Genomic DNA, 26,203 nt, shown 5'->3' on the forward strand with positions numbered 1-26,203 from the left:
TTTTTAATATAATTTTTATTAAGTTTATAATATACAAAATCCAACTTCCAAATACATATTTCCATAGATCTAATAGACTCCCCCCATCTTCCGAGCACTGCATTCTCTATCGATTCAAAACCTCAGCAATTTGTTAACTTATTTTAAACATAATAATATGTCTTCCATTTTATCGTGATATCTGGTCTCTAAACATTACAGTCCAAATCCATTAATTTTTAGTTTCAACACAATAAAATTATTTCATTACACCACTTCTGTCTTGTTATACCTTATTTTCCAATTCAAAATTTTTCCGATGCTGAAGCTGTAATTTCCTAAAAAGGAGCATTTTTTAACATTCATACAACTTATAATGCTTTTTCAAATAATCCTTGAACTTTTCCCAAACTTCCTCCGTTTCTTCTTCTCCCGAGTCTCGAATTCTGCCAGTCATTTCAGCCAGTTCCATATAGTCCATCAGCTGCGTCTGCCATTCTTCCAATGTGGGTAGATTTTGTGTCTTCCAGTGCTTTGCCATCAAGATCCTTGCTGCTGTAGTAGCATACATAAAGAAAATTCTATCTTTCTTTGCCACCCTCTGGTCCACCATGCCCAGGAGGAAGGCCTCCGGTTTCTTGGGTAAGGTAAATCTAAGCACCTTTTTTAGTTCATTATGTATCATCTCCCAGAAGGCCTTCACCTTCGGGCAGGTCCACCAGAGGTGTAAGAATGTCCCTTCCTCCTCTTTACATTTCCAACATTTGTTGTCAGACAGGTGATATATCTTTGCAAGCTTGACTGGGGTCATGTACCACCGGTATATCATTTTCATAATATTTTCCTTCAGGGCACTACATGCCGTAAATTTCATTCCGGTGTTCCATAACCTTTCCCAGTCTTCGAACATAATGTTGTGCCCCAAATCCTGTGCCCACTTTATCATGGAGGATTTAACAATCTCATCCTGTGTATTCCATTTAAGCAGCAAGTTGTACATTCTCGAAATTAACTTAGATTTTGGCTCTAGCGACTCTGTCTCTAATTTCGATTTTTCCTCCTGGAAACCCACTTTTTTGTCCGCTTTAAAAACTTCCTGGATTTGGGCATAATGCAACCAATCTCGCACCTTGTTTTTTAACTTTTCCATACTCTGCAACCTCCAATTATCTCCAATTTTTTCAATTATTTCCCAATATTTAGGCCAATGGGCCTCCATACTGAGTCTTTTACGTGCTTTGGCCTCCATCGGTGAGAGCCACCTCGGAGTTTTACTCTCCAATAAGTCTTTATATTTTGACCAGACCATAAAAATTGCCCTTCTGACAATATGGTTTTTGAACAATCTATGAACTTTAACCTTGTCGTACCACAAATATGCATGCCACCCAAAAGCATTATCAAATCCTTCCAGGTCGAGGACATCGGTGTTCTCCAATAAAATCCAATCCTTCAACCAGCAGAGGGCTGCAGATTCATAATATAACCTCAAGTCCGGCAGGGCAAACCCCCCTCTTTCTTTCGCATCAGTTAGTATTTTAAACTTTATTCGGGGCTTTTTGCCCTGCCAGACAAATTTAGAAATATCCCTCTGCCATCTTCCAAAACATTCCACCTTGTCCACGATCTGGAGGGCCTGAAACAAAAATAACATTTTCGGCAATACATTCATCTTTATAGCAGCTATTCTACCCAACAAGGAAAGTTTCAGTCTTGACCATGTTTCCAAGTCTCTTTTAATCTCTGACCAACATTTCTCATAATTGTCCTTAAACAAATTCAAGTTTTTGGAGGTCAAGTACACCCCTAAGTACTTTACTTTTTTAACCACATTTAGTTCCGTTTCTTTTCTGAACTCCTCTATTTCAGTAGTTGTCAAATTTTTTGCTAGAACTTTAGTTTTTTGTTTATTCAGCTTAAATCCCGCCACCCGACCAAAGTCAGAAATTAATTCTAACGCTCTTTTAGTACTAGAGGCTGGCTCCTGTAATGTTAATACCAAGTCATCTGCGAATGCTTTCAGTTTATATTGTTTCTCTCCGACCACAATTCCCTGTGCCAACCGGTCATTTCTGATCATGTTCAATAGCACCTCCAGGACTGAAATAAACAGCAGAGGAGATAGAGGGCACCCCTGTCGTGTCCCTTTTTCAATTTTGAACTCCTCTGTCACCATGTCGTTTACTATCAATTTAGCTTTTTGTTCTGAATAAATTGCTTCTATTCCATTTTCAAACCCCCGCCCTACTCCCATCCTTTCCAAATTTTTCTTCATAAACATCCAAGAAATGTTGTCAAAGGCTTTCTCCGCATCAATAAAAATCAACACCGCTCTTGTATTTGAGTTTGTCTGTAGGAATTCCAAAATGTCAATGATGTTTCTTGTATTATCAAATAAATGCCTGCCAGGGAGAAAGCCTGCTTGGTCCTTATGAATCACTTCATTTAATACTTTCTTAAACCTGCTTGCCAAAATGTCTGCAAAAATTTTATAATCCACATTTAGGAGTGAAATAGGACGGTAGTTTTTAAGTTGGGTTTTTTCAGTTTCTAATTTTGGTATCAACGTGATGAAAGCTTCTTTCCACGTTTCCGGTGCCTTCTTCCCCTCCATAATCTGGTTACTGACTTCCAACAGTGGTTGTATCAACGAATCCTTCAGTACCTTATAGTATTTGGAAGTAAGTCCATCTGGTCCTGGAGACTTGCCCAGTTGGAGGTTCTGAATGGTGCATTCAATTTCTTGGAACGTAATATTACAGTTCAAGGTTGCTCTCATTTCCTGAGGTATTTTTTGTAATCCATTAGTTATGAAAAATTGGTCCACCTCCGAATCTTTTTGTGGCCTTTGTGAGTAAAGTTCTTTGAAATATCTCTGGAAACACTTTCTAATTTCCTCGGGTTTCTGAACCATTCTCCCTTCGATCTCTAGATTTGTAACTGTATTAAGCTTTTGTCTCTTTTTCAACTGCCAAGCCAGCAGCTTCCCACACTTGTTAGCAGATTCAAAGGATCTTTGTTTCATTTGTTTAATTTTCCATTCCACCTCCTGATTTATCAGTTTCGAATATTGTGCCTGGAAAAACTTCACTTCTCTCAATACTTCCTTTGATTTAGGCCTGGATCTCAATTTTTTCTCTCCTCTTATTTTCTCCAAAATCTTCTCCTTCTTTTCATTCCAGAGCCTTTTTTTGATCGTATTCTGCTGTATTAGAAACCCTCTCATAACTGCTTTACTTGCGTCCCAGATTGTTCTTTTTTCCACATTTGTCTTTAGATTTATTTCAAAATAATCCTTTAAAGCTTTTTGGGCCTTCCTAACAATCTCCTGATCTCTTAACAAAGCGTCATTCATTTTCCATCTGAAAGATCCGGTTGTGTTTAGTCTCAGTTCCATTCTCAAAGCATTGTGGTCGGAGCAGGTTTTTGGGCAGATTTCCACTTTTCTAGTCTTAGGTGCCAGTCCTCTAGTTATCCACATTTGGTCGATTCGCGTCCATGTCGTATGGGCCTCAGAAAAGAAAGTTCCTTCTTTCCCTAGAGGGTTCTTGATCCTCCATATATCAGTCAAGTCCAAATTGTCAGTCATTTCGAAAAAAGTTTTTGGTAGTCTGCCGTCTTTCGTTATGTTAGCACTTTGCGACTTATCCATATTCACTGAGACGACTCCGTTCATATCTCCCAACATGATAATGTTGTTGTAATCCAAATAGTCCAGCATAGTCTCATGCAGCCTCTTGAAAAATTCCGATTTCCCTTCATTTGGGGCGTATATTCCTAAAATTAAAAACTTTTCTCCTTGTGTCTGAATTTCAACCGCCAAAATTCTGCCCTGTTCATCTTTAAATACAAATTTTGGTGACAAGTTCTCCTTTGCATATATCACCACTCCTCTTTTCTTGACTTTGTCCGATGAAATAAATTCTTGGCCTAACCTTTTATTAATTAACACTTTTCTGTGGAGTCTTGTCACATGTGTTTCTTGCAAGCAGATAATGTCCAATTGTTCTTTTTTCAAAATATGAAATACTTTTCTCCTTTTTTCTGGAGAGTTCCCGCCATTTATGTTCCAACTAAGAAGCTGTAGAGACATCCTGGTCTAGTACTTAAGTATCACAGTTGGGTATCTATGTTATCCTCCGTTCCCGAAGGATGTGGTGCCGGTCCGCCTCCAGATGGTCCTGGTGGTAATCCCGGTGGTGGAGGCCAAGAATCTGCGGCTCTCTTTTGGAGGTCCTCCTCGTTGTCGTGCAGGAACTTCTGCTGGTCCTCTAGTGTTTTAATTCTTACCTTCTTTCCTTTATAGGTAAATGATAAACCTTGAGGGAATTCCCACCTGTAAGGAATTGCGTTGTACCTTAACAGTTTGGCCAAGTCTGTATATGAGGCTCTAAGGTCCAACAGATATTTAGGAATGTCTCTATAAATTTCTGCTCTTTTGCCTTCAACTTCCAGAGATTTTTTAAAATGTTGGCCTAGTATCTTGTCTCTTTCCTCTCTTGTTCTCAAGCAAACCAAACAGTCTCTGGACTTGTCTTTCTTAGCCGATCTTCCCAATCTGAAGGCCGTCACAATTTTAAAGTCTTTGTCTTCCTCAACCCCCCAAAATTTAGAAAATAACTGCGTCAAAAATTCCTCTAGGTTGCCCTGTTCCAGTTCTGGGACGGCCCTCAGCCTAAGATTGCATTCCTTACTTTTCAATTCCACCATTGACAGGTAGGCTTGCTGTTCTCCTACCTGTCTTTTCAGAGGTCTTACTTCCCCTTTGATCTCCTCGACCTTTTTGCACGCTTGCTCAGCTTTTTGGTTGGCTTCCGCAGCTAGTTTATAGTTCTCTACCGTAGCTCCTTGCAATTTCTCAATGGCCTGGGTATGCTGGGAAACCTGATCTGATAACTTACTGATAGTAGATGTAGCTCTGTCAATTTTAGATGACTGATCATCCACCTTTTTATTCAGAAGTGCCAATTGTTCCAAAATTTGTTTCAAGACTGGATCAGTTCCTCCAGTTGCCATATCTTCTGTGGCAAGCGTTTCAACTTCTTCCTCCTGCGCCGTCAGCACAGTTGGTACAGAGGATCTACGTTGATGGATTAACGTTGTTTGAACAAGCTGCCCAGCTCTCTTATCTTTTTCTTTAGCTTCCTTAGCTTTAGCTGCTCTTGTTTTCCCTGGGCCGCTCATTCCCCAGCTGCCTCTGTTCAAGGTCAAATAGTCTTTCAATCCATGAGAAAGGCAAGTCCAGAGTGTAAACAATTAAACCACAAAAAATCTCAATATGGTACAGTTCCCAGACCTCTATACCTCCGCAAATCCACTAGGGGGGGTGTTTCATAGGAAGGAAAGTTTCTTTTCCACCATCAAAGTTCCTATTTCAACTTTTATAGTCCCCAAGTTCAAAAAGGAGGCTTCCAGATAAATCTGTTTCAAAGTAGTGCCACAAGGTGACAGAAAGGTTCCAGTATCAGTATTAAAGCGATAATGTATCCATCAATGCGACAATTTGTACTTCAGAGAAAGTTTCAACAGCCTGACAGTTCTCCTTTGCAACACTGGCAGCCCGACAGCTCGGTTATCCCCTTTAACTCCACGTCACTCCACAGTAGGGGGAAGGTTCCGTGGCAAAATAAACCAAAAGATTTAATCCTTCAATCCTTTTACTTTCTAAAAACACAGTCTATTGATGCCCCTTCGTGCTACTTTCAGAGTCTCTTTTTAAGCGCTTCAGCCCACACCGAATTCTTTGCTTTGCTCTGATTAGCAGGATCGGGAGACGGACTTCCTGTTACTCGCCTCCCGTTTTCAGCCGAATTAAATGAATTTAAGTCAATCTTTAAGTCAATCTTTAGTACTCCTTACTCACGGGTAAATTGCAGCCAATTCCGATGTTTTTCAAGAAGAAAGGTCGACGCTCATAATCAGCAGCAGCGCGGCTTCACTTCCGCGAAAAGAGCGATGAACTCACAGCGCCGCTCCCCCTTTCACGCTCCGGAGCCTCTTACGAGGTCCCTTCTCCGTTTCTGGGGGGGCTTCTGGCACCCGCCGAGTCCCACGGCCGCAGGCTCGCTCTGCCTGCGGTTTGTCTTAATGGGTCTCCGCTTTGCCGCAGCGGACGACCCTTTTTCGCGGAGCCCCTCTTCACAGTGTAAAGAGGGCCGCCATTGCCGTTTTGCGCCACCTCCGGAAGCCCGTAAGACACCCTTTGGATCTGGCTGCAAGAACAGGGTCCCTGCTCATGGGATGGCTGCTGTGCCAGGGGGCTGCCACAACCAGATCATACCCCTATGTTAGATTTCATTCAGCGTTATTTGCTAAGTTCTCCGAGGACATGAGTGTGTAAATTAATGAAACCTAATTCAATAATTGAGTACTACTATACTGATACACCCTAGATGCTCATGTATCCCTGTCGATTTGCAAGCACTTTTAAAATAGAGTATTAGGCACAGGTTTAGCAGCATGCTTCTTTAATAATACAGGACCTACAGTGCAAGACTCAACAGCAGCTTCCCTGTTAGATGCCCATCCAGCCTCTGAGAAAGTCCTGTTGCTTCAGTGGCAGCTAGTCTTCTTAAGGGGAAAAGCAGTATGTCAGCATCACAACAGAAACAGGGCATGTTTTTGCATTGGGAAACATTCTAGGACAGGATAGGCAGCCTGAGGCCCGGGGACCAGATACAGCCCAATCACCTTCTAAATCCGGCCCGCGCATGGTCCGGGAACCAGAGTGTTTTTATATGAATAGAATGTGTTCTTTTATTTAAATGCATCTCTGGGTTATTTGTGGGGCCTGCCTGGTGTTTGTACATGAGTCGAATGTGTGCTTTTATTTAAAATGCATCTCTGGGTTACTTGTGGGGCATAGGAATTTGTTCATTCCGGCCCCCCCCCAAAAAAAAATATAGTCTGGCCCACCACATGGTCTGAGGGAAGGTTGCTGACCCCTGTCTAGGAGTTTGAAGGCCAATTCACAGTTCAATTTTTGGGACTCTGGTATAAACAGCACACCTGAATTTAAATGGCAAAACACGCAGGTAACATTCATTAATTGTGAATGGTGCATGTACATTATAAGTTGGATTTTGGAGAAAAGTATGTTCCTGCTAACACTTTTGTTGGTGAAAATCCCATCTTTTAAATATACGTGCCATTCACAATTGATGTGCATTCTTCCATTTCAACTTAGGCACTTTTTGGATGCAAGTTCATGATGTTATCTCTTAATGGTTTAACTTCTCCTCATGACCATTTACTCCAGTTCTTTCCAAACCTACAGATGACAACTGATGGAAGGAAACCTCTGAAAGTCACCGCCGCGCTCTTAAGTTTTTCAAAATCCTTTCTTTGTTCTTGAGAAGAAAGTTTATATTACCTTGTCTGGAACAGTCTGGGAAACCCTTACAAGGGATTCAAAACCTTTTGTGTCTTCTGCTTGTCATGCAATATTATCTGCTTTCAGAAAAGTGCAGGTCTTCTAAAATCTCAGTATGGCCTACACATCTGACAAGCCTGGTGGACTTTGGTTTATTTGCAGAACATTTCTATGCTGCCAAATTACAAAGCTGCATGGAACAGTATGTTCAGGTCCTGATCATCTTGTCAGCTCTGAATGAAGGGCTTGACGGGGACTGTATGTGGAGGTCAAGCACTTGTATCTTGATCTCAGCCAGATGGTACTTTATGGTCTTATTCCCAAGAGAGGTACCAAAGAGAGGTTTGATAAAACACCTGACAGCTGCTCCATAAACTAACTACCCTAAGTAACTGTACTATTGTAAAAGTTGTAATACATTTCTGGCATTAGGGGGCAGGGGAAACTAAAAAGGTTTTCTTATATGCATAGTGAATACAAGGCTGTGACTTGGATCCTTTTGCCAACAGACAAGACCAAGCCTTCAACCTTTTCTGCATGAAAGTAAATATATCTGTGAGAAGACAAACTTTTGTCTTTGCTACTGCCTTTTGCTTTTGAATGGACATGCCATTGCCTCGGTACAGGTACACTAAAATCCCTTCTAAGAAAATCTCAGAGGAAAAAACAGTCACATGCAAACCAAGGAAGGCCAAACACAGCTTCAAAATGAACCAGGAAGTCTCCATTTTTGTTGTATGGAGAAAGGAGTTCCTGAGTTATGTTGGTGCTGTTTTGGGTTCTTCTCCAATATGTGTATAACTTGGAATTCATGCCTAGCACTCATCGGCACTGTTTTTCTAGAAAAAGAGGTGCTGAAACTCACGGTGAACTTGTTAGTGCCAGAGAGGAGCCAGAACTGAGTCCTGGTGAGTTCCCACTGAAAAAAGTCCTGGCACTTGTCAATCAGAGCCAAAACTTCACTTATTGGCTAAAACACTGAAAAGTGCTCATACCTCACAAAGCATTTGCTTCTGCCCATTTTGTTGCACAGCTTTCATTCTAAAAAAGCTAGATTCTTGCTTATTTTCTTAATGAAAGCTCAGAGCCTTTTGCAGGTTCTGGGCCTCTTACAGCAGTACCTCTGCATTCCCTCTCCTGATCCTACTCACATGAGGAAGAAACATCTTTGATAAGCTGAACAAGAAAAAAAAACAGCATAAAGAAGTATCAGGGGAAGGGCTTGAATGAGTAGGAAAATATTAATTTAATATTTGCAACCGTATAAATTGCCACTGGTGGTGCAACAACGATGATGCAACTCAGGATAGGCAAAAAGTATGTGTATGATTATGGATTAGACCTACAGAAAGAAGACATCCATCCTAGAGAATTTAATGGTGTGTTAACCAGAACGTATAGTCATCTTCAAATATCTTAAGGGCTGCCACATGGAAGATGCAGCAAGATTTTCTCCTGCTCTGGAGGGGAGGACTTGAACCAATGGCTACAAGTTACAAGAAAGGAGATTCCGACGAAACATCAGGAAGAACTTTCTGACAGTAAGAGCTGTTTGACAGTGGAATGGACTTCCTCAGAAGGTTTTTAAGCAGAGGTTGGGGGGACATCTGCCATGGATGCTTTAGTTGAGATTCCTGCATTGCAGGGAGTTGGACTAGATCAGGCATAGGCAAACTTGGCCCTCCAGATGTTTTGGGACTACAACTCCCATCATCCCTAGCTAACAGGACCAGTGGTCAGGGATGATGGGAATTGTAGTCTCAATACATCTGGAGGGCCGAGTTTGCCTATGCCTGGACTAGATGATCCTTGGGGTCCTTTACAACTCTATAATTTTATGACCACTTGCTTAGCAGGAGAATGCTGATGGTTGTAAGCCTTGGTTTTACGTATTTTGCTTTTTTGTTCTGCTGTAACTTTTGACTTTGGATCAATGTTGTGAACACTTCATTGTAGGGAACACTTTCCAGTGGAAATATTTTGTCAGCAAAAAGGATAGGCGGGTTAAGATTAGTTATCTCCTTGACACCTAAATCAGAAAACACGATCAGGAGACTTGCGTTTGTTTTTGTCTTCCTTCAGAAAGGAAGGGAAGTTTCCTTTGATTGCAAGGTCTTATGTGACATATCATCTTAACCTTTCTCGCGTAACACATTTCCTCTGTTCCCTCAACCTTGAATGGCATCTCTCGTGCATCTAATACTCTCCTGTGAGTAAGAATAGGGTTTTTTCTCCTTTTTGAGGCAGGATGCTGTGAATCAGTTTCTCCCATTTGGAGCAAGCTATGGCTCAGGATGCACATTTCCTTCTGCAAAGTTTTCCAGTCTAGCCCCCAGTTATTTTAAGCACCTTCAGGATAGGAAGCCTAAGTCAGTTTCCATTGAAGAAGCAACATTGATGGTGCTGTAAAAATAATAATAATATGAACTGACAGTCAGTTGCAAAATGGGACTTTTGAGTTCTTACTTGCTAATATACATAACGGAGGGTCCAGTGAGGCCATTGAGGAGAGGTTCACTAAGGAATTTGTTGCAGAGGTGGGACGTGGGTGGCGCTGTGGGTTAAACCACAGAGCCTAGGACTTGCCGATCAGAAGGTCAGTGGTTCGAATCCCCGCGACGGGGTGAGTTCCCGTTGCTCGGTCCCTGCTCCTGCCAACCTAGCAGTTCGAAAGAATGTCAAAGTGCAAGTAGATAAATAGGTACTGTACCACTCTGGCGGGAAGGTAAACGGCATTTCCGTGCACTGCTCTGGTTCGCCAGAAGTGGCTTAGTCATGCTGGCCACATGACCTGGAAGCTGTACACCGGCTTCCTCGGCCAATAAAGCGAGATGAGCGCCGCAACCCCAGAGTCGGTCACGACTGGACCTAATGGTCAGGGGTCCCTTTACCCTTTACCTAACACTGTACTCTAAACCATTTGAAACTACTAACTGTAATTTATTTGCTTTTATTCATTTATATACAAAATTCCAGCCTATGTGCTACTCAGGGCAGCTAACAAATAAAACCAACCATAATTTATTTTATTTTATTTATTTATTTATTTTTACTATAAAATAGTAAAAAAAAAGATAAGTTTCAGGTGCAAAAGCAGCACCAGATTTTTGCCTTAAGGTGAAACGGCGTAAGAGAAGGGGGACTGACCGATTCTCTTGGGCTGAAGAATTTCACAGTTTAGGTACTGCCACATAGAAGGCCCTTTCTCTGGTCTCTACCATAGCTGGAATATGGAGAAGAGCCCTTCTGCCAGATCTTATGATATAGGCAGAGTGCTACAGAAAGAGGTGGTCCCGAAGTGCTGGTGCAGAAATTTAAAGCCCTAAACAGCCTTGGCCTTGTATACCTGAAGGAGCGTCTTCACCCCCCATCATTTAGCCGAGAACCAGCACCGAGGGCCTTCTGGCAGTTCCCTCAATGCGAGGCTACAGAGAACCAAGCAGAGGGCCTTCTTGGTGGTGGTGCCCACCCTGTAGAATGCTCTCCTATCAGATGTCAAGGAGATGAGTAACTATATAACCTTTAGAAGACATCTGAAGGCAGCGCTGTATAGGGAAACCTTTTAATGTGTAATGTTTTATTATGTTTTTATGTTAGAAGCTGCCCAGAGTGGATCGAGCAACCCAGTCAGATGGGTCGGGTACTACTACAACTAATAAATAAATAAATAAATAAATAAATAAATAATAACAACACAGTAGCTTGAACCTAAGGCGATTAAGGCTTTAAAGGTCATCACAACTACTTTGAGCTGTGCCTGGAAACAAGTCCATAAGAAGTGCGGCCCTTGAAGGGCAGGTGTAATATGACTTTGTACAACAAAAACTGAGAAGTATAGTTTTTGTAAGAATGCTGAGACAGCTTTGTTAGCGATCCCTAGCTATCCACTTCACAAAACTACCATCTCACTTTTGCTTGGTTGACAATCAGAACGCAAACAGGTTTGAAGCTTGTTCATATCTGTAGCCTAGACATGCTTGTGTGTGAGTTGTTTTACTATAAGCTGCTCTGAGACTCATGCTTGAAGAACAGCCGATAAATAATATAAATCACATCGATAATTCAAATCAAATAAATGAATATAAATCATAGAATCAAGAGCTGGAAGGGACCACAGGAGTCATCTAGCCTCAGCTTTCTATTTTGTAAATAAAAATCATGTTTATCCATGTATAAAAGACACTCACGCATAATAGAACCAAATTCATTGTCACAAAGGAAACACAAGTCACAAGTGACAGCTGAAATTTACTGAATGTATATGAATACATATAGAAGATGCTCCCTCTGCCAGTTGGGGCTCTTCTGGTTTTGTCGAGGAAACAGAATGTGTTTCTTTAATTAATCTAAAAAAGACAGCCTTAGCACAGTGGCTCACAGAATCCTATCCTCTCTAATTAATAGAAGAAGAGAGAAAGAAAGGAAAAACTCACTTCCAAATAAGTTCAATGGGACTATATTAATGCCAAAGCATTACACTTTTATTTTATGTTTTAAGAAAAATCAGATCTTTACAGCACAGGTGGACAACCTGTGGCCCAGCGACCACATGGCTCCCAATCTCATTGTATGCAGCCCCTCTGCTTCCCAAAACTGCTCTATTTTTCCATGCCACCAGAGTTCCTTCCTTCCTTCTTCCCTTCTCTTCCTCTATGTATCCCTCCTAATTTTTCTGGCATTTAAAAGTGTTTTTCCTCTTTCTATGGCTGGAATGTAGCCTGCTATATAAATGTAAGATTCACATCTGTTGCCCAACCCACTGCTTGCCATTGGCTTTGCCCATGAGGAAATACGGTCCTGAAGCAGCAGATGTTTTCCTAAACATCCATGCAAACCTTGGCTTTACTGCACTTTGCAGATATTGTGTCTTTTTACAAACTGAAGGACCGGAGGAGCTCCTGCTGCTCCTTATGAAGATATTACGACTCATTGAAGGCTCAAATTATTGTTAGCATATTTTAACCATAATGTATTTTAAAATTATGGTACGTCCATTGTATTTTAAAACATAATGCTAGTGCACACTTAAAAGACTATAGTGTAAACATAACTTGTATATGTACTGGGAAACCAAATATATTGTGCGACTCGCTTCATTGTGTGATATTGACTCTACTGTGGTGGTCTGGAAAGCCATTTCCCTTCCCAGGGAAATGGAGTTGCAGGCTGGAGATGAGCCCGCCCCATGCGCGGGGGTGTGGCCAGCTCCCGTGTCATAGGGAGTCCCCTCCGTGTCACGCTCCCAGGCTGACCAATCTGAGTGGCAGGGGGTGTGGCATGCTCTATTTAGGCAGCCCATGGACAGAAACTTGCCCCTTTTTCTGGTTCCTGCTCGCGCAGTTATCCCTCGCTCCCTCCCGCCCTAAGATTAGGCTCTTATCCTTGGACCTTGCTATGGATCTCGGTTGGTTGTCTGTCGAAGGAGTCTGGTAGGAATTTTTTCCACTTGGCAAACTGGCACCAGCCATTTGGTTTTTAGCCGACCTCGAAGCAAATCATCACAACGTTGTAAGGTTTGGTGGTTAAGCATTGGAGTATTAGGTTGGAAGGGAGGGGAGGTAGTGGCCATCACTTACCCCTCCTAATTCAAGGGTATTCCGTTAAAGGAATCCGGGGGACGTGAACCTGTCCGAAGCCCAGGCAGGCTAGGGCCATGGCATGACCCCTATCGGTGACCCTGGGGGAGCTCGAATTGGTTTGCATCGACGGGGCTCCCCCTACTTGTGGATAACCCTTCTGAGACTTCCTGCAAGTGGGCAGGAGTCAGATATAGGCGATTCGGTTCCAATGCTAAGCCAATACTCACTCACATTCTGTAACCAATAAAGTTGTGTCCTTTTTTAGCCCATTAACCTAAAAGTATTGGTGTCAAGTGTCTTTATTCCAACAAAGGGGAGGGTTCGGGGCCTTGCCACGCAACTGAACCTACAGTATCTCCGAGGTATGCCTGAATACATCTGTTAACTAAAGATATATTTCTCTGTTAGCAGTTAACCAGCGGGATGGCTGGATTGGCTCCATCAATTCACCTGTACATAGGTGCCCGACCCCACTCCAGTCTTATCCAGGTAAGCTCCACGGAGCCAGGAGGGCAGCTCTGCCGCTCAACTCCACCCGACAGACTACCTCTGGTTATACATGAAATGCATTAAGAGCTTGGAATAGGTCTTCAAATAAATAGTTTTAACTTTCTTTGATAACTGGGCTTATTTCAAAGTAAATATGTGCATACTACTGCAGCCTCAGTCATGCCTAACTTTAGGAAGATTAAGGGTCAAGATAAAGAGTTTCCTGATATGTGTACCTATCCTGTCACAGAATATGTTCAAAGCTTTATGAAGCCTATCATATATATATATTAAAATTTCTATTCTGCATTTTTCCTTGGTTCTTAAGAAAATGACTTCCACTGAGAAAGAATTTCTGTCTCTCCCTTTTTAAAATGTATTTTCCTTTTCCTATTTAAAAAAAAATCCTGGAGTCTCTCTGAAAATAAACATGTTCTCCCATTGCAGGATATTCCTGTTAGTAACAGTTGTACACAAATAAACGTCTGTAAACAAACATCTTATCTTTTTATGGAAGGAAGTCAATTAATAAGGAATTGACGTTCTTCCTTGGGGGTGGAATGCAAGTTCATCCCCATAAACTAAAGAAATAAATGAACACGCTGGCATTTTCACAGACTGGGTAACCTACACACCTTTAAGTTTTGTCTGTTGGTGTTTCCAAACAAACAGTACCCCTGTTGCTTCCTTCCTGTATAATGCTGCTTTTTCTTCCTTTCCCCCTGAGAGTTGATTTCCATGTTATGCATTTCATTCAGGAGAGTTAGTCCTGTTGATGTGGAGTGAATTTATTCTGGTGTCTACGTTAAGACAAACAGCTAGGCCAAACCAGATTCTGTGACTTAACTATACCGTACCTAAATACAAGCAAATCCAGCAATGTTTTTGTCACAGAAGGAGCTTGCAAGTATACGCTCATAACTAAAAGCAAGGCAAATGTAGCTCCTGGTAGGTAGGGTGTGTAGAAAAAGACTTTGGCCTGTTTCTGGTTGTTATTTTAGTCATAAGGTGTCTATAGCATTTAGCCTGACCTGTTGCATCCAGGCCTGAGCAATGAAAATTATTACAAAGAGAAAAGCTACTAAACTTCCTTTTCATAACTACATGTTCAGCTTTCATAACAACTCAGAGTTTCAGAAATACACAAATCACCACAAAATCAGGCTAAAGGTATTGATCTAAAAGATTTTTGAACTTTCCTCATGGGCCAACATGGCTACTTTTGCTTTTTATAGAATCACGTCGTTGTTAATTGCCCACTTAGGATACCAACTCCTGTGTCTAATGAAATGGGTGCTAGTTCCTTGATATTTTTGCTACAAAAATCTAACATGGATACCCCTCTGGAATTCTGACTAGTATAAACTATTTTTGAAACAGAATTTACTTATCAGACACAATATTATAAAAACACTATACTAGCTTTGATCATGCAAAAGTGCTCTAAAATTAACTTTATTTACGTCATCTCCCTAAGGACACTGTAATTTATTTATTTTTTAAAAAATAATTTTTATTAAACTTTCTATTTTAACAATCCAATCAAATCACATTAAGTATTCCAGATTATACAAATACATATCATATAGTCCAAATGTTCTGCCAAATTATAAATTTTTGTTGGGGCTTCCCATGCTTCAAGTTCAGTGGGGTTCTAATCATCTTATGTTTCTACTGCCTTGAGTTTCCAATAGTTCCTTCTTTAAATCTTCCTGTTGTTATCCCTCCTTCTTTCATGGCCTCTGAGTTATTTCCACAGGCGAGTTGAAATAAACAATAATGTGCTTCTGTGTGAAGTTTGTATGACTCACCTTTTTTTTTTTTTTACAAAGGACACTAATTTACGGGCATTTTAAGGTAAAGGTAAAGGTACCCCTGCCCGTACGGGCCAGTCTTGACAGACTCTGGGGTTGTGCGCCCATCTCACTTAAAAGAGGCCAGGGGCCAGCGCTGTCCGGAGACACTTCCGGGTCACGTGGCCAGCGTGACATCGCTGCTCTGGCGAGCCAGAGCCGCACACGGAAACGCCGTTTACCTTCCCGCTAGAAAGCGGTCCCTATTTATCTACTTGCACCCGGAGGTGCTTTCGAACTGCTAGGTTGGCAGGCGCTGGGACCGAGCAGCGGGAGCGCACCCCGCCGCAGGGATTCGAACCGCGACCTTTCGATCGGCAAGTCCTAGGCGCTGAGGCTTTAACCCACAGCGCCACCTGCGTCCCTAAAATACTTAACATGAAAGCAATGTCCTAAATTTTAGGAAGGTATGAGAAACTGGTACCCAGATCTAATAAGAAAGAAACCTTGCTTTTTTGGGTCTGAAAAGTGAGAAACGCCTTCATGACACGATCTACTTGGTGGCGGTCCTCCATTTGAGGAATGCCCTCCCTGGTGAGATGCATCAGACTCCCTCACTGTTGACTTTCAGGAGAATTTTAAAAACACTCCTGTTTAACTCAGGCATTTGACGGCATTCCTGTTTACCTAAGCATTTGATGGTTGAAAGTTCTGTTCTTGGCAACCCTGAATTTAATAGTAAAGGTAAAGGTAAAGGGACCCCTGACCATTAGGTCCAGTCGCGGACGACTCTGGGGTTGTGGTGCTCATCTTGTTTTATTGGCCGAGGGGGCCGGCGTACAGCTTCTGGGTCATGTGGCCAGCATGACTAAGCCGCTTCTGGCGAACCAGAACAACGCAAGGAAACGCCGTTTACCTTCCCGCCGGAGTGGTACCTATTTATCTACTTGCACTTTCAAACTGCTAGGTTGTCAGGAACTGGGACCGAGCAACAGGAGCTCACCCCGTCACAGGGATTCGAACTGCCGACCTTCTGATCAGCGTAGGTGACTGCTTTTAAGAGTTTTAATGTTTTTAGAAAGTTGTTTTAATCTGTTTTTTAGAAGGTTGCTTTTAACTATTTTATCAGTTTTTATTGAATTGTTTTAAAGTATGGACATGTTTGCCACCCAGGGCTCCTCTGGAGGAAGATGCAGGATATAAATTTAATTCAAGGATCTAACTCAACAATAAAAGGAGCTCCTACCACTCTGCATCTCCTTCACCACCTATAATGTTTTCATGTAGCCTTAGGAATGTGTGTGTCACAGGAAAAGCATGGGAGACACACACACACACACACCATAAAAGATCACAAGGTTCATTCAGATCTTCCTTTTCCTCTCAGAACCAGCTACTCAAAAATATGGACACAGAGGTTTGAATCTACCGTGGGAAGCCTAAATAACGTGCCATGTGGTCACTGTGTACTTCCCAGAGGAGGAAGGAGCACAAAAACATTCCAAGCCCAGGAGTTCCTTTCAGCATACTCCAGACATTTCTGTTTTGACTACTTAATCTCAAGCTTTTTCTTGGCCAGGCACAGGCAAACTCGGCCCTCCAGATGTTTTGGGACTACAACTCCCATCATCCCTAGCTAACAGGACCAGTGGTCAGGGATGGTGGGAGTTGTAGCCCCAAAACATCTGGAGGGCCAAGTTTGCCTATGACTGTTCTAGGCTGAATAATGATGTGAAGACTAGCACTCGCTGCTCTAAATGCCCCTAGGCAAACAGGTTCATTTATTTAAAACACTTCTATACTTGCCCTTAATCCAAATCAGGGTCCAGGGTCAAGCAAGGTATAGACTGTGCTGAGTTTTCGTGATTCGGTTTGCACTTTGCTATACAGTCCTTACCTGACTCGGTGCTTTCTCTGGACTGCTCGTCTCCCCGCCCTGCATCTGAGGAATCACCACTGGAGGGGGTGGAGGAGCTCTCCGCTTTTTCATTTCGGTGCTTCCAGTAATTGCTGAGATGTTCCCCAAAGACTGTGATGGACCCAAAGTAAAGGAACGTGAATCCACTGAAGAAGAATATGGAGCTGTTGCAACTCCCTGTAAGTAAATAAATTCACAACCTCATTAAAATCTCTTAAATATGACATTTCACAGTCAGTCCCTAAAATATGTATCTTGGGAAGGGGGGAATGCCCCCTCACACTAACCCATCTTGAACATTTCCTCTTGTGTTTTTAGATGTTGCTGCTAATACAATGTGTTGAAGCAATGAACCTATGCTGCCAATTTTCGTAGTAGACCAGTATAAAGTAAGCAGCACATAAGCAGCACACAAAACACTACCAAACCATTCTACGTTCTAAATCTTATATTAATAATCCAAAAATAATCTACTACAGAAGCCACAAACAGAAAACTCATTCAAATTGTGCCCAAAAGGAAGATTCAGTCTTTAAAGTTCCTTTAGACAGACTCCTGCAGATATCAACAAAGATAAGTTTGATCAAACTTATCAACAAGATGTCTAACTCTTGTGCGTAACATCACCAACACTTCGTTAGATCAAACTTATCCTCATTGATCTCTAACCCTTGAGCTCAACATCATCAACACTTCATTTGATCCAACTTACCTTTGTAACAGGCCAAGGGGAGCTGCGCATGCAAGAGTGTGAGAGCTGGGCTGAAGCTGGAAGCTGGATACACAGAGGCGTGTCTTGCTCTGTGCTGGACTTTGGGTCTCCCCTAGCAACCTGATGGGAAAATCTAAGGGGGTTCCTAGATAGAAACTTTGTGCCTGAGCAGAATGGGGTGCTGTCCCATGAAGGAGACAGGAGGAAGCTAATGGGAGCTGGCGGAGGCCTTTAAAAACCACAGCATTTACAGCTTCACTCCATCAGAGATGGGTCTTCATTGGTATGCTCTAAACATGCCTCACTATCATCTTACAAACATTAAAAATTCATGAAAAATATGGATTCAGTCCCCAAGAACTCATCCATGTCCTTTAAAGGACAAGGATAAATGTCTTTGAGCAAATATGTTAGAATTCTAAGAACAAAAATTTAATTCTAAATCATGCAAGAAGGACATGTTTAATATTTAAAATGTCAACATGACATAAAAATGCCACTTGTGAATATCTTTGTATGCACTCGATTTCTTCTTATATCTCATTCCATTCACACTAAATTTCCTTTCTTCATGACTGACGCACAATGAAGCTTGCTTTCCACAGTCAGCTAGCCGCAAATCCCACAAGACAGACCAGTGCAGATATAACACCCCAACCCTTTGACAATGATACAGGCCAAGGCCACAATTAACGCATGTGAAAAGTGGAGATGCAAAAACTGAAAGTGGCAACATCGACTTCACTAGATAAAATGCGATACGAATGTCTACCCTTTAAAAGCATGCGTAGTAGGATACAGAAATATTCAGGAGAGGGTTACCTGGATTGGACAGCTTTAAAGGGGAATTCATGGATGATACAACTGTCTGGATGATTACAATGGCTGGATGATTTCCAGTATCAAGAGGAGTATGCTTCTGAATACCAGTGGAAGCGTCTCCCTCGGAAGGTGGTGGAATCTCCTTCACTGGAGGTTTTTAAGAAGTTGGATGGCCGTCTGTCATAGATGCTTTAGCTGAGATTCCTGCATTGCAGGGGGTTGGACTAGATGACCCTAGGGGTCCCTTCCAACTCTACCATTCAGTGAGTGATACTGCACTCATGTCTACAGGAATCTGGGTGACCACTGGGAGAACAGCATTCTGGACTATATATACTTTTAGTCTCATCTAAGCAGGTACACCGGTAGGCTTGTGCTGAGAATCACACACCATCGTGGCTTATGATTCTCATTATCAGAAAATATACAAGCCACAGTTTACTAATTCAGAGGAAACAGCAAACTGTATTTTGCCACAAACTGGGATTGACAATTGCTAATTTCTGCACACAAGAGGAGGAAGTACAGTGGTACCTCTGGTTGCGAACGGGATCCGTTGTGGAGGCCCGTTCGCAACATGAAAAGAGCGCAACCTGAAGCGCCATATATGCGCAGGTGCGCAACACAATTTGGTGTTTCTGCGCATGCACGAGCGGTAAAACCCAGAAGTAACCCTTTCCAGTACTTCCGGGTCGCTGCGGGACGCAACCTGAAAAAACGTAACATGAGGTATGACTATATACAAGTCCAAATCTCATCTGAATATAGTCTTTCTCTGACAAACAGTACGTTACCCCAATTTCTCTCAGACAATTTGAACTCAGCTCAGATGCTCCACTAAACTTAGAAACAGACAAGACATGAAGTGGGAGATTCATTAGAATTTTATTTTATTTTAAACATCAAAGTACCCAAGTGATCAGTTAGCAGTCTTTGTGCTCTAAGTCTCTTGAACTTGAATAAGGTCCTGATTTGGTTTTATTTAAATTTAGAATATTTAGACTATTACTCCTCTCCCATCCAAGGTTTGCTAATCTCTGTTGCCAGCTGCTCAAAATGTTTACATTTGAAGGACTCTATCTATATGCACTTAAAGAATCTCTACTCAGTATCTGATCTTAACAGATGCCAGACGGAAAGCAAAAAAAGTCTCCTTCTGGAAACTCTTGATTAATTGTCTTGAATGTGTTTTTAACCCCAGTTGGTCAAATATATTTCCATTAGGATTTTAAACAATGCAAACCACAGTTACTTCAACTGGCAGGCCAGTTTCTAGTATTATCTGAAACTCTCTGGATCCAACATAAAAACCTGGAGTTGGAATTCAATTATACCAGAGTATGTCATTAGCAAACTGAAATTCTACTAAATTTTATGTTAACTGTGCAATGCATATATTAATTACAAAGCTGATGATCATCACCTCCCACTTTCATAGTCTGAATCCAAGACTATTTTAGCCATGCCTAAGGATCTGGGGGTGACCAGCAGGATTTTTGCTATCTTTCTTTGACCATTTTAGGTTTTTAGCAAATCTTTGCCCTTGTCTACCATTCCTTTCCAAGCTTTTGTAACATTTTATACATGATAATCCTGTGCCAAATTGTCTGTTCCCATGGAACTTGTCAGCCAGACCCCAATATTTTACAAACCTGAATTTGTTGGGTGGGCGGGGGGGGGATGTGGTACATCTGAGGGGGCAATAGAGGAGAGCCACTTGACTCAAATAAGAAGAGTCCATGCCAACGTATTGAGGACATAAACAAACAAACAAACAAACAAACAAACAAACTTTGGAACACTGATCTTTTTCATATATTTATGTTTCTATACTACTTGATAAGTATACCCCAGGTCGATTTATTTTTACTGAATGTACTTTTCATGGTCTAATTTAATTTTAATGACATAAAGAAACTTGCTAAGTTGGTTAATTGGGTGTATTCCCTGTGGGGAATATATAATATAACGGGGTGGGGGGGTGGGGAGAGACCTTGTTAATCTTATGCAGCAAAGCCACCAAGGGTCTAACAAATTTACAAAGACTAACAAATTTAAATCATAAGGTTTTGTGAACAAAAAAGCCCCAAACGACTCTATGAGATAGTGAATAACACACCCCCTTCTTTGTTGTTGGTTAAACAGGACTGAGTTCCATCAGAACTATGAAATTGACCATTGCACCTCAAATTGCTTGCACTTAGTGCTTGATTAAAATTATTGCATCAGCACCACCCAGAGGATATGTTAGTACTTACATCAAGGTACGGTTCACTTTCTGTTGTGGACTTTAAAGGATCTTCGCTGCCATAATCCCCAACCGTCCTCATCGAACACTCTTCTGCCTAGAGAACAAATAAACACTCTATATGACCACTCCAAAAGTGGTAAATACATTACACGCTGCTAGCTAAAAACAACAGACCATTAAAACACACCGTGGATGGGAAAGCTAGGAACCATTTGCCTAATATCTGGAAAAGCAGGCCATGATGGGAGCTGAAACCAGGACTGGAGAGGATTCCAGTTCATGCTACATGCTAGAGTGAACGTTCCCCTTTTGCTCCCCTCAGACCCATGCTGGGCTCAAAATGCTGATCCATAATCAATGGAATGAACTATGTGCGGGTCCACACAGCATTTACGAGGTGGTCAGAGGGCTGGCTCTTTATTTCTTCTGAATACCAGTTGACAGAAACCACAGGATGGGAGAGTCTCATTTCTTTTGGACCTGGTCCTCACCCATAGAGAGGAACTGACTGATGAAGCAAAGGTTTCAGGGAAGCTTGGGAGGAAGTGATCATGTCCTCTTGGGTGTCATAATACAGAAGGAAGGGAAAGCTGACTTGAAGAAGGCTGATTTTAAAAAGCTGACGGAACTACTGAGTGAGATTCCACGGTCAGAAATACTCAAAGAGAAAAGAGTGCAAGATGGATGGGAGTTTCTTAAAGGTAAAATATTGAATGCACAAAGGCAGACAATTTCAACAAGAAAGGAAAGTTGGAGGCACCTAAAGAAACTGGTGTGACTGCATAACAAGCTTACGGATGAGCTGAGATGAAAGAAGGGTATGTATAAGAAATGAAAGAAAGCAGAAATCGTGAAGGAAGAGTCTACAGAAGTAGCCAACAGGGTGAAGTTCAGGTGAAGCTCAGAATGAACTCAGGCTTGCAAGAGAAGTTCAAAATAAGAAAAATGTTTCTTTGGCTATGTTTGAAGCAAAAGGAAGAACAAGCCAAGTGGTAGGTCCCTTGCATGGAAAAGATGGAGAAATGTTACGGGGTGCCAGAAAGAAGGCAGAACCGCTAACACCTGCTTGCCTCTGCTGCCATTCAAAAGGAAAGAAGGCCCAAAGCAGAATCATAGAATTGTACTAGATGACCCAAGTTCTTCCTGATGTTTACTCAGAATCTACTTTCTTGTAACTTGAAGTAATTGGGTTCAAGTCCTATCCTCCAGAGCAGGAGTAAACAAATTTGTTCCATCTTCCATGTGACATCCCTTAAGATATTTGAAGATGGCTATCGAGTCCAACCCCCTGCCAAGCAGGAAACACCATCAGAGCACTCCTGACATATGGTTGTCAAGCCTCTGCTTAAAGACCTCCAAAGAAGGAGACTCCACCACACTCCTTGGCAGCAAATTCCACTGTCGAACAGCTCTTACTGTCAGGAAGTTCTCCCTTAGCCGTTCCTCATAAGGCATCGTTTCCAGGCAACCAAAATGGTCAAAGGCCTGGAAACGATGCCTTATGAGGAACGGCTAAGGGAGCTGGGCATGTTTAGCCTGGAGAAGAGGAGGTTAATATATAAATATATCAAATATATTAAAGGATGTCACATAGAGGAGGGAGAAAGGTTGTTTTCTGCTGCTCCAGAGAAGCGGACACGGAGCAATGGATCCAAACTACAAGAAAGAAGATTCCACCTAAACATTAGGAAGAACTTCCTGACAGTAAGAGCTGTTCGACAGTGGAATTTGCTGCCAAGGAGTGTGGTGGAGTCTCCTTCTTTGGAGGTCTTTAAGCAGAGGCTTGACAACCATATGTCAGGAGTGCTCTGATGGTGTTTCCTGCTTGGCAGGGGGTTGGACTCGATGGCCCTTGGGGTCTCTTCCAACTCTAGGATTCTATGTGATTCTATGTGATCTCCTCTCAAATCTCCTCTTTTACAGGCTAAATATACCCAGCTCCTACAACTGTTCCTCATCAGTCTTGGTTTCCAGACCCCTGATCATCTTGGTTGCCCTCCTCTGCACATGTTTCAGGTTGTCAATATTCTCCTTAAATTGTTGCGCCCAGAACTGGACAAAGTATTCCAGGTGTGACCTGACCAAAGCAGAACCGAGTGGCACTGTTACTTCCCTTGATCGGGACACTCGACTTTTGTTGTTGCAGCCTAGAATAGCATTTGCTTTTTTTTTTTTGCTGCTGTTGCTGCATCACACTGTTGACAATGTTCAGCTTGTGGTCCACTAAGACCCCTAGATCCTTTTCGCATCTACTGGCAAGCCAGGTGTCTCCAACCTTATACTGCTTTCCAACTGCTCTTGCACTGTGCCTCTGAAGACTAGAGAGTGTCTGGAGTGGGGTTGCCAAGAAAACCAAGGTTAAGCAAGGCTGTTAGGTTCATACATAGGGCCAAATCATAGTTAAAACAAACCACAGTTCAAAAAAAGCCCATCAAACCATGGTTTCACATCATGCCAGAAAACAAAACCATTCTTAGTCTGCTGGGCTGAATTTAGGTGTTCAAACAAACTACACACTGACTAAAGAAAACCACAGTGGTATCCTGTGTGAATTAGGCCATATCTGTTAAAATAAGAGAAAGTAGTTTCCTGCATCAACAGTCACTTTGATTCATTAAGTTTGATTACAGCCATATACCTAACAGGTACAGCTATAAACATATACTAAGGAGTCATGGGGGGAGTGCACATGCAGCAATGGAAACAATTAGTTTAATAAATTAAACTAACTGTTAGTGTCCGTATGGTCTTGTCATGGCCTTTAGCTAGTACAATAAAGCTTATCTACATCTACAATAAATGAGGGGAGACATTTACCTTAATGTTCATTTTATTAGTCTTGAAAAATCCCAGAAATCGTTTCTTTTCTTTTTCTGTTGTGTCACAGCTAGTTGAGTATCTTCTTGTTTCTGTAACACAACACAATGTGTCATAACTACTCCAGCACAAATGCTCAATTAAAGAATTTAAAAATCAGCTTACTAACTTTGAGGGCAGAAATCAGTGCTAGTAGTACAAGACAATAGCAACATACACAGGTTTAACAAGTGCTATTTCAACTTTACACGTTTGAAGTCTGGCCGGTTGAAATCACACTAATTCAAAGCACAGAAGGCGGAAAGCTTGAAAGCTCTTTTTGTACAGGGTTTTTCCAGCACAGAAGGAGCTTTTAAGCTCTTTGCTTTGCTTGCTGAGTTCTGGGATGCTCTCACAAGATCTCGTGGAAACTAGGGCCAGCCACATAAGATATTGTGATGCATCCCAGAGTTCAGCAAGCAAGGCAGAGAGCTTAAATGCTCACCACAGAATGTAACCACTGCACAGGAGGAGATCGTACTGTACACAGACTTATACACAAATTAATTCTAATCAAAGTTACTGCAGTATTAATTGCTCACAGGAGGGAGAGGTCATGCACTGTTTTTCCAAAATACTGATTTAGACCCAACTTTACTTACTTGCATGTTAGTCTTAAACTTTAAGCATTCAGGATTAGAACTACTACTAAAATTCTCATACAGTCACTACTGTATTTACCCAACCAAATGTATATGTAAGTTCGTGATAGGTCAATATCAAATGTTTCACCGTGACACATTTGGTAATGAAGCCACAGACTGAACCTTGTATAACTGTTCATATTTCTCTGGAGAAGTTGGATGAGAGTTTGCTGAACTGCTAAACTGTGGGCCACATTATATGTGACACAAAATAGTCTGGTGTGCCTGCCACATTAAACTATAGGTAGAATAAACTATGCTTTAATGTAAGTGTTAAGTTGTGGGCGAACATATCAGACGACACAGCGATTCTTCTAAAGCAGCTCTTTATTTGTAAGCTGGAACAGAACTGAACAGCAAACAGCTCAACCGGCCTGCTTTTATAGGCAGCCGGCTGTCAACATTGTAGCAACAACAACCCAGGGTTTCCCGCCTAAAATAACTGACGTGGACCTGAGTGAAAACTACATACATGATACTCCTGGTGGCCAGGGTGAGGACTTCAATACATAACAGTAAGCAAGCCATGTTGCTGCATACTGCAGGAGTTTGGGACATTTCACTCCTTACCAGCTGCCACTACATTGCAAGGAAGCAAGCCATGGTCTAGCTCCGGGGTAGGCAACCTAAGGTCCGGGGGCCGGATGCGGCCCAATTGCCTTCTAAATCCAGCCCGCGGACGGTCTGGGAATCAGCGTGTTTTTACATGAGTACAATGTGTCCTTTTATTTAAAATGCATCTCTGGGTAATTTGTGGGGCATAGGAATTCATTCATTATTATTTTTTCAAAATATAGTCCGGCCCACCACATGGTCTGAGGTGCGGTGGACCAGCCCATGGCTGAAAAGGTTGCTGACCCCTGGCCTCTAGCTTGTTGTGTAATTCAAACGCAGGACTTTGCATTGTCTACCTCCAAACAAACCACGAGCAGAAACCAAAGACAATGTCCCATCGCCATCTAGCTGTTAAGTCCAGTCAGATTGTGTGCATGTAATGCAATGGTGAATCATCTTGCCCTTTGTCTCTGGTGGAAATAAGTCTTGGACCAGCTTTTCCTCCCCCTAATGCTTCTCTGCCCCCAACCACCTTCTCTCCTCACTGCCCCTTTATTATTTGCAAACACTGCCCCCTAATCCTGCTTTCTTAAGTGCCGAACTCTTGCTATGCTTAACGGTGCATAAAGAGTGAAGCTGATGGCTACAAAAGGGGACAAGAAAATATCATCCGCATTGTGCATATATGATACATTCCACAATAAGTTCACAAATGTGTCACTAACTTTTTAAACCCATGTTTCCATGGAACGCACCATTTCTTTTCCTTTTCTTTGTTCAGTATTTATTTATTCACTTTTTCAGTAACCACCACCAAAGAAATAAAATACATATGGTACAACCCAAAGCATAATTGCACAGTCCAAGCACGACTTATTAGCTGAGTAAGTCCTTCCAGAGAGCCATGCACGGTTGGTGGTGCCACAGGTCTGTCTTCCTTCACCACAGAGGTAGCAAAACAACAACACTATTCTTCAAAGTCACTGTCAAACCCACAAGCCGCTTTCAATGGAATGGTATGATTCTCTAACACTGCAATTTTCCAAACACTCTGTCAAGGACAGACCCTCTTCTGTTCTCCAATACCTGCTAATTGTGCAACAGCAATCTTAAAGAATGCTAGCGTATGTAAGTTATTATTATTATTTCCATCAAATATCAACAACAATGCTAATAGAACGGTACAATAAGCCAACTGACCCAGGATTTTTTCACACTCTACAAATACCACCT

The 26,203-nt window shown here is 41.9% G+C and overlaps 2 protein-coding genes and 1 long non-coding RNA gene across 11 annotated transcripts in view; 1 reads left to right on the forward strand and 2 right to left on the reverse strand.

Annotated features, from left to right (window-relative positions):
* Window positions 1-26,203, forward strand: part of LOC309354415 — a 161,688-nt gene that overhangs the window by 68,503 nt on the left and 66,982 nt on the right. The gene's annotated exons all lie outside the window — the stretch shown is intronic.
* Window positions 1-26,203, reverse strand: part of COBL (cordon-bleu WH2 repeat protein) — a 102,249-nt gene that overhangs the window by 40,687 nt on the left and 35,359 nt on the right. For all 9 annotated transcript variants that reach the window (XM_081883808.1, XM_081883809.1, XM_081883802.1 and 6 more), the window contains 3 exons: window positions 23,733-23,824; window positions 20,923-21,009; window positions 17,110-17,307 (listed from right to left, as the gene is read on the reverse strand). In XM_081883808.1, the coding sequence (XP_081739934.1) occupies window positions 17,110-17,307; window positions 20,923-21,009; window positions 23,733-23,824 (377 nt within the window). The remainder of the gene's footprint in view (window positions 1-17,109; window positions 17,308-20,922; window positions 21,010-23,732; window positions 23,825-26,203) is intronic.
* The window catches only part of MSANTD3 (Myb/SANT DNA binding domain containing 3), a 177,614-nt gene continuing 160,466 nt past the window's right edge, over window positions 9,056-26,203 (reverse strand). The window contains exon 4 of the transcript XR_014162189.1: window positions 9,056-9,120. The gene's annotated coding sequence lies outside the window, so the exon portion shown is untranslated. The remainder of the gene's footprint in view (window positions 9,121-26,203) is intronic.

Source organism: Podarcis melisellensis, assembly GCF_964234715.1.
Source record: "Podarcis melisellensis genome assembly, chromosome: 13".
Lineage (NCBI taxonomy): Eukaryota > Metazoa > Chordata > Lepidosauria > Squamata > Lacertidae > Podarcis > Podarcis melisellensis.